Raw genomic sequence first — 11499 nt, 5'->3', positions numbered from 1 at the left:
ACAGACCTATACTGCTGGACTTCTTGGGTCTGCAGCTTGCATATCATGGAATTTCTCAGCCTCAGAATTGTGCAAGTTAATGCTTTATCTTAAGCCTATATGCATTAGCAACTTGACATTAACAAATTGCACCAGGTAAAATATTTATTGTTGGAGTTAATTACATGATTAAAAGCACAAAGCCCACATAGCCAGTGATCCTGTAATGCTTAGGGTTCCCTGCCAACAAGGGGCCGGCATCGTGGCACAGCTGGTTAAACCACCGTCTGTGAAGCGGCATCCCACATGGGCACTGGTTCGTGTCCCGGCTGCTCCACTTCTGATCCAGCTCCCTGCTAACGTCTTGGGAAAGCAGTGGCGGATGGCCCAGGGGCCACCCCGGATGAAGCTCCTGGCTCAGTCCTGTCCATTGGTGGCCATCTCGGGAGTGAACTAGCAGATGGAAGGTCTGTCTCTCTCCCTCTCTAACTTTGGCTTTTAAATAAAAATTGAAAAAAAAAATTAAGAAAGCCAAAAAACCCCAAAGGAGACATTTTTATAGAGGGAAAAAGGTCTCATGGGACATGCAGGTCTGGGGCCGAGGAGTTGGCCTAGTCCCCCTCTCTCCTGCGCCCGCTGCAGACCACTCCCACCCCTCACCCCCACATGCTCGCATTCGATTATCTTGTGCCTCTCAAACCAGAGGAGACGCAGCCTGTGCCAGTTCATGTGACCGTGCAACTGCAGGGAGAAGCGACTGGAATCTTCTGGATTCTGGCCTCCGGGCGGAGAGCAGCTCTCTGATCCGGTTTGAGCAGACTCAGGAGACACAGACGTGAAAGCCGGGAAGCCCCAGGGGCTGGAGTGAGAAGTGGAGGGGCTCGGGCGGGCTAAAGAGCAGCAGAGAGAGGCGTCACAGCTGTCACCTGTCACTCAGGACGACGTCTGTCACGCATTTGCATTCCAGGAACATAACACATCCTTCACATTCCGGGGGACTGCGCCAGCCCCCACCCCAGGACCACAGCTGGAAAAACGCTGACCCCAGCGTTGCCGGCTGTCCACCATTCGTGGCTCCACTCCGCTGCTGCCTGTCTGCCGTCTCGTGGTCTCTTCCAGGTCACCTGTGTACCTGGGACACAGAGCTGGCCACTGCAGCACCGGTGGCTCAGGCCGGGCCTCCACGGCCTGCTGGTGCTGTCTGCGCACAGACGCGGCCTTGCTGAACGGCAAGAGGCGCCCGCTCTGAGGGCAGCAGGGAAGAACCAGGTTTGCCTTTTTGTCTGCTGCGACTTCTCCAGCGGAAGCCTGATGTCGCTCGCGGGCTGGCCAGTGTGTGCCGGCGGAGGGCGATGGGAGGACGCCGCCGGCCGCAGCTCCAGCGGGGGACGCTGTGCTTCCCGGCGCAGTGCTCCTCGGGGCCGGCAGGGGGCAGGCAGGGCGCCCCGCGCTCTCCCGCGAGGTCTCCAGGGGCGGCCGCTCGCTCTTATCGGGGGCGAAGCTGCCTCGACTGGAAGAGAGGGGCTCCTCTGACCTAAGAGCTGCTTCCTGCAGGTGCTGCTTCTGTAGCTTTTAGAACTCTCTGCTGCCCTTGGTAGTTAACCTTGCTTTTCAAGTTAGCATTTTTTTTCTTATCAGAGAGCGCTGCCGTCGACGGCTTCATTCCCCAGCTGCCTGCAGTGGCCCGGGCTGGGGCCGCCACTCAGCTACTGGGCCCTCCCCTAACCTAACAGTTTTCATATCAAATATTATCTGTTCAGATTACTGGTGTGGTTTTTATTTTGTGATCAGAGCAGACATACAATGGGGATAAAACAGTCACAAATTTTAAACTACCTTGGAATACACTTGAGATGCAGCAACTACATTTAAAAAGAAAAAAAGGAAAAGCTACAACATTTTTTAAGTAATGGAAGAGTTAAATACATGTTTCTGGATGTGAAAACTTGTATAATTTCTCCCCAATATTAAGCCATTTGTTTAATGAAAATAAATAAATTTCTGATCCAGCTCCCTGCTAATGTGCCTGGGAAGGCAGTGGAGGATGGTCCAAATACTAGGCTCTTGCACCCAAGTGGGAGAACCAGAAGAAGCTTCTGGCTCCTGGCTTCAGCTCAGCTCAGCTCTGCAAAGTTGAACCATCTGAGCCATTTGGAGAGTGAACCAGTGGATGGGAGACCTCTCTCTCTGTCTCTATCTCTAACTCTTTCAAATGTATATAAAAAATACAAAACTAATGGTTCATAATAATCAACAGGACATAACAAAATTATAAAAAACTGAGGTCTGTAATAGAATTTAGATCTAAAACCTGAAAGAGAACAGGTTAAGCCACTGCAGTGCTGGCATCTCACGGGCACCAGTTCAAGTCCCAGCTGTTCCATTTCTGATCCAGCTCCTGGGAAAGCAGCAGAAGGTGGCCTGAGTCCTTGAGCCCCTGAACCCATGTGGGAGACCTGGCTGGAGTTCCTGGCTCCTGGCTTCAGCCTGGCCCAGCCCTGGCCATTGCAGCCATTTGAGGAGTGAACCAGCGGATGTAAGATCTCTTCTGTTTCTCCTTATGTCTAATTCTGCCTTTCAAATACATCTTTAAAAAATTTTTTTTTAAATGTAAGAGGCGTTAAGAGGATGGAGGATGGACTGTTGTCACACTGTTTAAACTGGGCTGGATTAATTTTATACTTCTTTCATTTCACCTAAACAAAATCCATATGGAGTAAATTTAAAAATTGAAAATCACGGAGTTCTACAAGTATAGGTAAATTTAGTATTAGAGTACAAATGCCTTTCTTAGCCTGTTTCCAGTGGAACAAGCCATATGGGAATAGAACTGGAGCTTTAACATTTGAAATTTCTGTATTGGAATAAAAACACAACATCCAAACACTTGATTAATATGAAAAGATAAACTACAATATGAGAAAATATTTGCAACACAACATATTTTAAAGAGTAAATTAACATTCAATACAATAAGTGGCCACTGAGTGTTTACTGCATGTCTGGCTGTGTTAGCATACCCTTGATGTGTAAAATCTAACATTAATGTCCCAGAACAAGTGTTTAACCTAGTGGTGAAGATATCTGTGGGGCTTAATAGCTCCACTTCCGGACTCCAGCTTGTTACTAATGCAGACCCTGGGGGGCAGCCAAACAAACTGAAGTACTTGGGGTCCTGCCGCCCTTATGGGAGACCTGGATTGTCTTCCTGGCTCGTGGTTCCTGCCCTAGCTGTGCCCTGGCTGTTGTGGGCATTTGGGGAATGAACCTGTCGAAGGGAGCTGTGTCTGTCTCAAATTCTAAAAAGAATGTTGCAATAGAAAAACCAGGATATAATAAAGGTCCGTTCACAAAATGATAAATAGAATAGTCAGTAGTAACTGAAGAAGAAAGCGTTTCAGCTTCCTTGGAAATGATCATGTAATCTGGAATTCTAATCGTGGGACTAATCCGTGCGGGCAGTGAGAGCCGAAAAGCACTTCGCGCAGTGCCTGGCGCATGCTCCATCTGCTCACCGAACTGACTTCAAAGTTTAATGTGCACAACCCCAGAGCTTATCGGAAACTTCATGAAGCTGTTCACGAACCCTGTGGAACTGGGTTGTAAATCCCCGAATGTGGGGGACGGGGAGGATAAACATGCGCAAGATTTTTAACCCTTTCTGGAGGAGGACATTGGAAATATGTATCCGAAGCTGATTCACCGACTTCCTTACTACTTTTTCCCAAGGGAAGTTTCAGCAAATACACCAGGGTGTGTGTAGAAGGCAGATACAGAACAACGGACACGGTGAACGTCCAAGGACCGGTCACTTTACATAAGACATGCAATGCCGCGCTATGGAATACTGCTGAGCTTGCAGAATCGATGAATCATACACAGGGACATGCAAAGAGCCGGATACACTGCTGAGGACATAAACAAGGGGACGTTACCGATGGTCCCCGACGCGCTTCACAAATGCATCCATGGGCTAGCGCCGGCTCAGTAGGCTAATCCGCCTGCGGCGCCGGCTCCTTGGGTTCTAGTCCCGGTTGGGGCGCCGATTCTGTCCTGGTTGCCCCTCTTCCAGTCCAGCTCTCTGCTGTGGCCCAGGAAGGCAGTGGAGCATGACCCAAGTGCTTGGGCCCTGCACCCGCATGGGAGACCAGGGGGAAGCACCTGGCTCCTGCCTTCGGATCAGCAGGGTGGTGACGGGTCTGCCCCCCGTGGAGCCCAGGCATTGGGAGACAAACAAGCGAATATATGTCAGCTGGCGAGGAAACAGGCACAACATTAAGGCAAGGCAGAGGCTGCCTACATGGCGGTGGCCTGTTTAAGGGTGGCACTTGGGCAGAGGGAGCGAGCTAGCGAGTATCAAGGGAAAGGGATGGCTTATTTCTCAACATTTCTTAATTTTCTTTTCCAAGCATGCAATACATGCATCATTCAAAATAAACCCTTTGCATTTCTGGAACAAGGAGGTCTGGAGCCCGAGACCTCCAGGTGGAGGCGCGGGTCCGAGCGAGGCGAGCCCGGGAGTCCGAACGTAGCCTGCCGGCTCTGGGTCCCTCCGCACAACCCAGCGGGACTCGCCGTGGGAAGCTGCTCCGCGCCCCTCGCTGGATGCCACTTCCAAGGGAGCTCCCCGGCCGCCGAAGACGAGGAGCGCGTGCCCGAGCAGCGGCTGGGCAGGCTCCCCGGCCGCCTTCGGACTGCTGAGGCCGGCCCGGCGCATCCCCACCGGCCGAGCGGGCCTCGCGGCTGAGGCAGCTGCGGTCTCCGCTCGCCAGGCCAGCCTCGGGTTCCTCCGCTCGCCTCGCAGGGGCGCAGGGAAACGCGACACAAAGGCAGGGACCAAGGACAGGCCGGCCAGTCAGGCCGCGAACCCCGCCCTCCATCGCAGGTGCCTGAATGAGGCCGCGCACGGCGCTTGGCGTCGCTTCCTTCTGATTGGTCGGCTCTGCGCATCCTCTCTGTTCATTGGCCACAAGGCAAGGGCCGTGGCCTTCTGGGGGATGTAGTTTTGAAGTCTGACGCGGTGTGGTCGCCGGCGAGCCTCGCGCGGACTTCCGGCGCCGAGAGCGGTGGCGGAAGTGGGCGGGCCTGGGAGGCAGTCGGGGGTGTGTTTCCCGGCGGCGGGGAGCGGCGTCGGAGGCATCCGCGGTCCGAGTCCCGCGCGGCGGCCGGAGGGGGCGTGCACCGCTGGCGAGAGCGCGCTCGGCCCCTGGGCTGGCCCCCGGGCTGGCCTCCGGCCGCCCCCTCCGCTGCGCGCGGGGTACCGGCTGGGTCGGCGTCCCCGCCCGCCGCGTCCTGCCGAGCGACCCTGGTGAGTCCGGGCCCTCTCGGGAGAGACCCTTCGGAGGAGAGAATGGCGCGCGTGCGTTTCGGGGGTTTTGTGAGGAGCGGAAGAATAAAGAAGGTGCTTGGTGTGGAGTAGCCACCCGAATGCCGCGGTCGGCTGTGGTCGAGCCTCCGGAGGAGCTCCCGCCGCCGAGGAGCCGGAGCGTGTGTGCCGCGAGCTCGCGCCCGCGGGGGCGCGCGTCAAGCCCCTTGCCCCCGTGTCTGTGGAGAACATTCCGGTAGAAAACGGGAGACGGTCCGGACGTCGGGTGTCGGACTGTGGGGGTGAGGCACTTGGCGAGGAGGGGAGAGCCGCTCTTTAGCGTTTCCTGCGTTGTTTAAATATACACCCCCCCCCTTTAAATTGAATGGTGTGTGTGACTTTTATTGTCGAAACCTCAGAAATTAAAGGAAATTCCAAAATACCGCTTTTCGGAGCTCTTGTGAGGAGGCCACTGCGAGGGCTGGAAGCGCGCGAGCGTTCCCACGGAGTCGTGCGTGAATGGCGGGGGTTCTCCCACAGCCCTCGGCCCGCGGGCTCTGCAAGTCGGAGTCTTCGAATCGGAGGAAGCCAGCACAGCGCGCCTGTGATCCATCCCATAACGGCCCCCGAGGACGCTCGGTGGCACGCGCGCGCCATTTGTGACCGAGTATGCCACACGTGCACAAGCTCAGGCCGTGAGGACGCCCCGGACGTCTGCATAGAACAATAGGCTGCCGCGTCTGCCGTGACACTGGACTGGCGCGGCGTGGAATCCGTGCAGGTTAGGTGCGTCGCCGTCGGCGCCGGGGCGTGCAGTGCTGCCTCCTGAGGGAGGGTAGGTGTTGCTGTCAGCTGACCCGGGCTCCAGGGTGAGGCCTGTATTAGCCGGAGTCACTGAGCCTCCAGTTCCGCTGGGCAAGCCGGCCGGGCATCGCTGGGCATCGGGGGCTGGAGTCCCTGCCGTCCTGTGGGCGGGGCTTAGCTCGTGGGTGGGCACGCTTCAGAAAGTTGGTAGAAAAATGGAATTAAAAGTGAGTTTTATTTTGGTGCAGAAGTTGAATTTCATATATAGGGTTATCATTATTATTATTAATATTATTATTGACAGGCAGAGTGGACAGAGACAGAGAGAAAGGTCTTCCTTTGCCATTGGTTCACCCTCCAATGGCCACCGCAGCTGGCGCGCTGTGGCCAGTGTACCGCGCTGATCCGATGGCAGGAGCCAGGTGCTTCTCCTGGTCTCCCATGGGGTGCAGGGCCCAAGCACTTGGGCCATCCTCCACTGCACTCCCGGGCCACAGCAGAGAGTTGGCCTGGAAGAGGGGCAACCGGGACAGAATCCGGCGCCCTGACCGGGACTAGAACCCGGTGTGCCGGCGCCACAAGGCGGAGGACTAGCCTATTGAGCCATGGTGCCAGCCTATTATTATTATTATTATTATCTAAAAAAGTTATTTGCAAGGCGGAGTGAGAGAGATCCTCCCTGTGCTGGCTCACTCCCCAAACAGCCACAATGGCCGGGGCTGGGCCAGGCCACAGCGAGGACCCTGGAACTCCATCCAGGACACGAGTGTGGGTGGCAGGGACCCAAGCACTTGGGCCACCTTGGCTGCTTTGGTAGGCCCGCGAGCCGGGCTCTGGGAAGTGGAGCGGCTGGGACTGGAATAGGCACTGCGCCATGCCAGCGTCACAGGCGGCGGGTTAACCCACTGCACCAAGGCACCTGCTGTTTTTTCCTAATACACATTTTCCACGAACTTTCTGAAGCCGGTGTCCCGCCCCCGTCCCCAGTCCTGCTCTTTTCCTCTCTCCCCAGGAGTGTCCAGATGCCAGTGCGGCCGTCACAGGGGATCCCTCTGGGAGACTGAGAGGGCAGCCTCCGGGGCCCGGCCGAGCACTGGGCCGGGGGCATGGCAGCCCCCCCGGAGCCCCCGAGCCAGGCCTGTGGGGAGGGAGAAGGGCTGCTCGTCGTGAAGGTGGAGGATTGCTCCTGGGAGCAGGAGTCTGCCGGACCGGAAGACAGCGGGGACTCGGAGGCCTGCCGCCAGCGCTTCCGGCGCTTCCGCTACAGGGCAGCCGGAGGGCCCCACGAGGCCTTCAGCCGGCTCTGGGAGCTCTGCTGCCGCTGGCTGCGGCCCGAGCTGCGCTCCAAGGAGCAGATCCTGGAGCTGCTGGTGCTGGAGCAGTTCCTGGCGGTGCTGCCGGGCGACATCCAGGCCCGCGTGCGTGAGCAGCAGCCCGGGAGCGGCGAGGAGGCCGTGGTCCTGGTGGAGGATCTGCAGAAGCAGCCAGCCAAGGCCGGGCCCCAGGTGAGGGGCCTCCCCTGTCCAGGGCACCTGCGCTGGAGAGACGGGCCGTCTGCAGAGACGAGTCCTCAGGAGGCTCGTGGGCCAGGGCAGCGTGTGCAGGCAGCGCAGAGTAGTAGGGAGTGCCCGAGACCCTCTCAGGTCAATGCGGTTCCTGTGGACTTGTTCCGGAAAGTGGGGCTTAGCGCCACGCACTCTCTGCAAAGGTGTATTTGTTTCTGCTCCAGGCCAGGCCTTGGGGATGCCGGGCATGCGCGCAGGTGCCCGAGGGGGTGTGGGAAGGTGGCACCCTGATTTCTCCTCGGGTGTTGGGTCCTGCACACTGGGAGCACCTGGCGGGAGGGGTGTGGGGCCGCTGGGTTGTGGGGTTCTGCCCTTGGCAGGAGGAGCCCCTCCTTTGTCCCTTTCCTAGTGGCTGTGCCTCCCGGCCTGTGGGGCTGCTTCTTGCTCCGAGGTTGACCGAGGCGTGTGCTCCAGCACCCGGCACTGCTTTGCGTCCCATCCTCCTCTGCACTTCCCTGGGCCTCCACGTGGGTTGCTTTCCCCGTGCCGCCGCATCCTCAGGGACACGCCCCGCGTCTCCTTCCCAGGGGTTAGATTCTGCCTCCATCTGCTCTCGGTGCTGACGGGCGTGTTGTGGTTCCCGCACAGGATGTGCCCTCAGAGGACGCGGAATCCAAGGCTGTGGCCCAGGAATCCTCGGATAAGGGGCCTCCTGCAGCGGCCGGGGCCCGGAGCCTGCCACAGGTGGCCCAGGAGCAGCCCCGGCGTGGTGGTGAGTGACCCTCTGGTGGCCGGCAGGGCCTGGCTCCCCTGGCATGGCTGTGAGGGGCACGTGCGAGCCAGTGCAGGGGGGCTGCGAGGCTCCAGGCCCCGGCCTGCGCTGCTGCTCTCAGGCGCCTTCTCTCCCTGCAGCCCCGCTTCCTGCTCCTCCTGAAGAGGGGGCTCCCAGAGACACGGCGCAGGCCTGCTTTGCACCTGGGGTCTGTGTGAGTTACCCGTCCCTCTGCACGCTCTGACGCCCCGCCTGCTCTGACCTCTCCTGTCCGCCCTCCCTCGGCTGCCCGGGAGACCTGATGGGTGGAGGCAGGCCTGAGCCAGGTCTTCTCATCCCAGGGCCCCGTGGCGTTGGGAGAGATTCCTTTCTATTTCTCCCGGGAAGAGCGGGGCTCTCTAGACCCTGCTCAGAGGGATCTCTTCTGGGACATAAAGCGAGAGAACTCCCAGAACACTGCGCTGGGTAGGTGGGTGCAGGACCTCTGGGCCCCCTTCCCCGTGGGGGTCCCTCTGCGAGCCCTCAGCCGGTTTCCAAAGTGGGCCTTCCCTGGCCTCCTGAGAGCCATGTGGTTCCTCTTGCGCTGGCTGTGTTCCATGTACGCCATGCGTGTATCGTGTGCCGTGTGCAGACGTGTGCGCCATGCGTGTATCACGTGCCATGTGCAGGATGTGTACTCCGTGTATCGCGTGCCGTGTGCAGGATGTGTACTGCGTGCGTGTATCGTGTGCCATGTGCAGGACATGTACTCCATGTATCGTGTGCCGTGTGCAGGATGTGTACTCCATGTGCGTATTGTGTGCCGTGTGCAGGACGTGTACTCCATGTATCATGTGCCGTGTGCAGGACATGTGCTCCATGTATCGCGTGCCGTGTGCAGGACGTGTGCTCTGTGCGTGTATCGCGTGCCGTGTGCAGGATGTGTGCTCCATGCATGTATCGCGTGCCTTGTGCAGGACATGTACTCCATGTATCATGTGCCTTGTGCAGAAGTGTGCTCCATGTGTGTATCGCGTGCCGTGTGCAGGACGTGTACTCTGTGTATTACGTGCCGTGTGCAGGACCTGTGCTCCGTGTGTGTATCATGTGCCGTGTGCAGGACGTGTACTCCGTGTATCGCGTGCCGTGTGCAGGACGTGTGCTCCATGTGTGTATCGTGTGCCGTGTGCAGGATGTGCCCGTGTTGGCCATTTTTCTCTCCGGTTCTCACACCTGGTGCATCAGGGTGTTGTCCCCACTTCACAGAGGAGGGAGCAAAGACTAGGAGCGGGTCCGGTGTGCTGTGAGGTCATGTCAGCAGGTGCAGGGGTGTGGATGGAGTGCACCAGCTGCCCACCAAGCCTGGCCTTGTCCCTGGCCACACGGGGCCCTCTTCGCCCAGGCAGAGCCTCTCAGCGACATCTCATTTAACCCGCACCACCCGGTGGGTTGGACCAGGACCCCTCCCTGTCCAAATGTGTGGCCTGAGACCGAGCACCCGAGCTTGTGGAGTGAGGGAGCCGTGGCAGCCAGCCCCAGTGGGTCCCTCAGCTTCCCACAGGGCGCTTGGGGGAGCTTGCCGGGCTAACGTGACTCTTCCGTGTTGGGGTTTGGACAGCCAGGTTCAGAGAGGGAGCGCCTGACTGAGAGAGACTTGTAGTTGGCCCAGGGTCAGAATTAGCAGGCGCCTCCGTGGGCCGGAGCTGGACTCCTGGACGCTTCCTGGGCACCGCTCCCTGCGGGAACTTGATCATCGTCCCCACTTTGTAGATGAAGAAGTGGAGGCCCAGGCTGTGCGAGAGCCAGGGAGGAGGGGTCCCCCTGAGCAGCGTTGTCCTCACTTGGCCCTGACCCCGAGCCGCGCGGGACTGAAGAGGCTGCCTCCTGTCCCCTTGCAGGCGCGGGGCTCCGAGGGCAGAGCAGGAGGTCGCGGCCAGAGGCGGCGGTGCCGGGCCAGGCGGGCGCCCACGGGACCGTGGCCTGGAGCCCCGAGGACAGTGAGGCCTGGGAGAGCGAGAACCGGCCGGGGATGGCCTTGGGCCGGTTGGCGGGGGCGCGGCGGGGGCGGCCGCCCACGCGCCGGCGTCAGTTTCGGGACCTGGCGGCCGAGAAGCCGCACAGCTGCGGGCAGTGCGGGAAGCGTTTCCGCTGGGGCTCGGACCTGGCGCGGCACCAGCGCACGCACACCGGCGAGAAGCCGCACAGGTGCCCCGAGTGCGACAAGAGCTTCCGCAGCGCCTCGGACCTGGCGCGGCACCAGGGCGTGCACACCGGCGAGAAGCCCTTCTCCTGCGCCGCCTGCGGCAAGAGCTTCAGCCGCAGCGCCTACCTGGCCGACCACCAGCGCATCCACACGGGCGAGAAGCCCTTCGGCTGCAGCGACTGTGGCAAGAGCTTCTCACTGCGCGCCTACCTGCTGGACCACCGGCGCGTGCACACCGGCGAGCGGCCCTTCGGCTGCAGCGAGTGCGACAAGAGCTTCAAGCAGCGCGCGCACCTCATCGCCCACCAGAGCCTGCACGCCAAGACGGCCCAGCCCGTGGGCTGAGCGGCCTGGGCGGGGGAGGGGTGCTCCACCCAGCTCCCAGGACCTGCCCAGCGCCAGCCCTTGTCGCCTGTCCTGCCTGCTCCCCTCTGGTTTCCGCAGCAGGGGAGCGGGAGGAGTCAGGCCTGGCCTGAGGACCCTTCCCAGAGCTGTCCTCAGTCCCCTTCCTTCCCTGTGTTCTGCGTGTGTCCACGGCCAGGCCCTCTGCCTCGCCAACCTGTGCCTTCCAGTGTGGGTGGAAGATTGGCCACGGGCAGCTGCTGGCTTTGGGATGGACATCGAGGCCTTCCGGCCCTCACCTCTCCAGTCATCGGGGCAGGCTGTGTGTCCTGGCCACGAGGAGGCGGGCGGCTCCGCTGTCTGCAGGTCTGCCCAGCACGGGCCAGCGTGGTGAGGGTGGCAGCGGGTGCAGCCACGGGGCTAACCCCGGAGACTGACGGGCCAACAGAGGCCGGCCGCCGCCCGCCGCTGCTGAGGCGAGGACCGTACTTAACACGAGCACTCCACTGCAGTTCTGGGTCTGTGCCGCTGTGTTCTCTAGTCACTGCCGCGGGCTCGTGGGCACTGGGATGGTCCTCCTCGCCCTGTGGGTCCTGTGGCCTGAGTCCCA

The 11499-nt window shown here is 59.8% G+C and overlaps 1 protein-coding gene across 7 annotated transcripts; it reads left to right on the top strand.

The window, feature by feature from the left end:
• The first annotated feature begins 5040 nt into the window (after positions 1–5040).
• On the top strand, positions 5041–11400 carry ZNF213 (zinc finger protein 213). 7 transcript variants are annotated; one of them, XM_008250639.4, is made up of 6 exons: positions 5041–6070; positions 7101–7593; positions 8242–8365; positions 8506–8579; positions 8707–8830; positions 10243–11400. In XM_008250639.4, exons 2-6 carry the CDS (start codon positions 7195–7197, stop codon positions 10890–10892), a joined length of 1371 nt encoding a protein of 456 aa, XP_008248861.3. In that variant the 5' UTR covers positions 5041–6070; positions 7101–7194; the 3' UTR covers positions 10893–11400. The 7 variants fall into 7 exon arrangements, with proteins under 7 accessions (XP_008248861.3, XP_069920139.1, XP_069920141.1 ...); XM_070064041.1 differs by lacking the exon at positions 8707–8830 and having other exon boundaries at positions 5042–5287; positions 5825–6070; XM_070064039.1 differs by lacking the exon at positions 8707–8830 and having other exon boundaries at positions 5042–5287; positions 5704–6070.
• Positions 11401–11499: the final 99 nt, after the last annotated feature.

This window comes from Oryctolagus cuniculus, chromosome 19 (genome assembly GCF_964237555.1).
Source record: "Oryctolagus cuniculus chromosome 19, mOryCun1.1, whole genome shotgun sequence".
NCBI classification, from domain to species: domain Eukaryota; kingdom Metazoa; phylum Chordata; class Mammalia; order Lagomorpha; family Leporidae; genus Oryctolagus; species Oryctolagus cuniculus.
This window is presented reverse-complemented; position numbering and strand designations above follow the sequence as displayed.

What these genes read in the sequence shown, in the direction of transcription:
- ZNF213 (XM_070064038.1), top strand. Translation starts at nt 7,195, where the DNA reads ATGGCAGCCCCCCCGGAGCCCCCGAGCCAGGCCTGTGGGGAGGGAGAA. An exon ending in GGAGCAGCCCCGGCGTGGTG is followed by an intron (nt 8,366 to 8,505) that starts GTGAGTGACCCT and finishes CTCTCCCTGCAG; the next exon opens with CCCCGCTTCCTGCTCCTCCT. An exon ending in GCTTTGCACCTGGGGTCTGT is followed by an intron (nt 8,580 to 10,242) that starts GTGAGTTACCCG and finishes GTCCCCTTGCAG; the next exon opens with GCGCGGGGCTCCGAGGGCAG.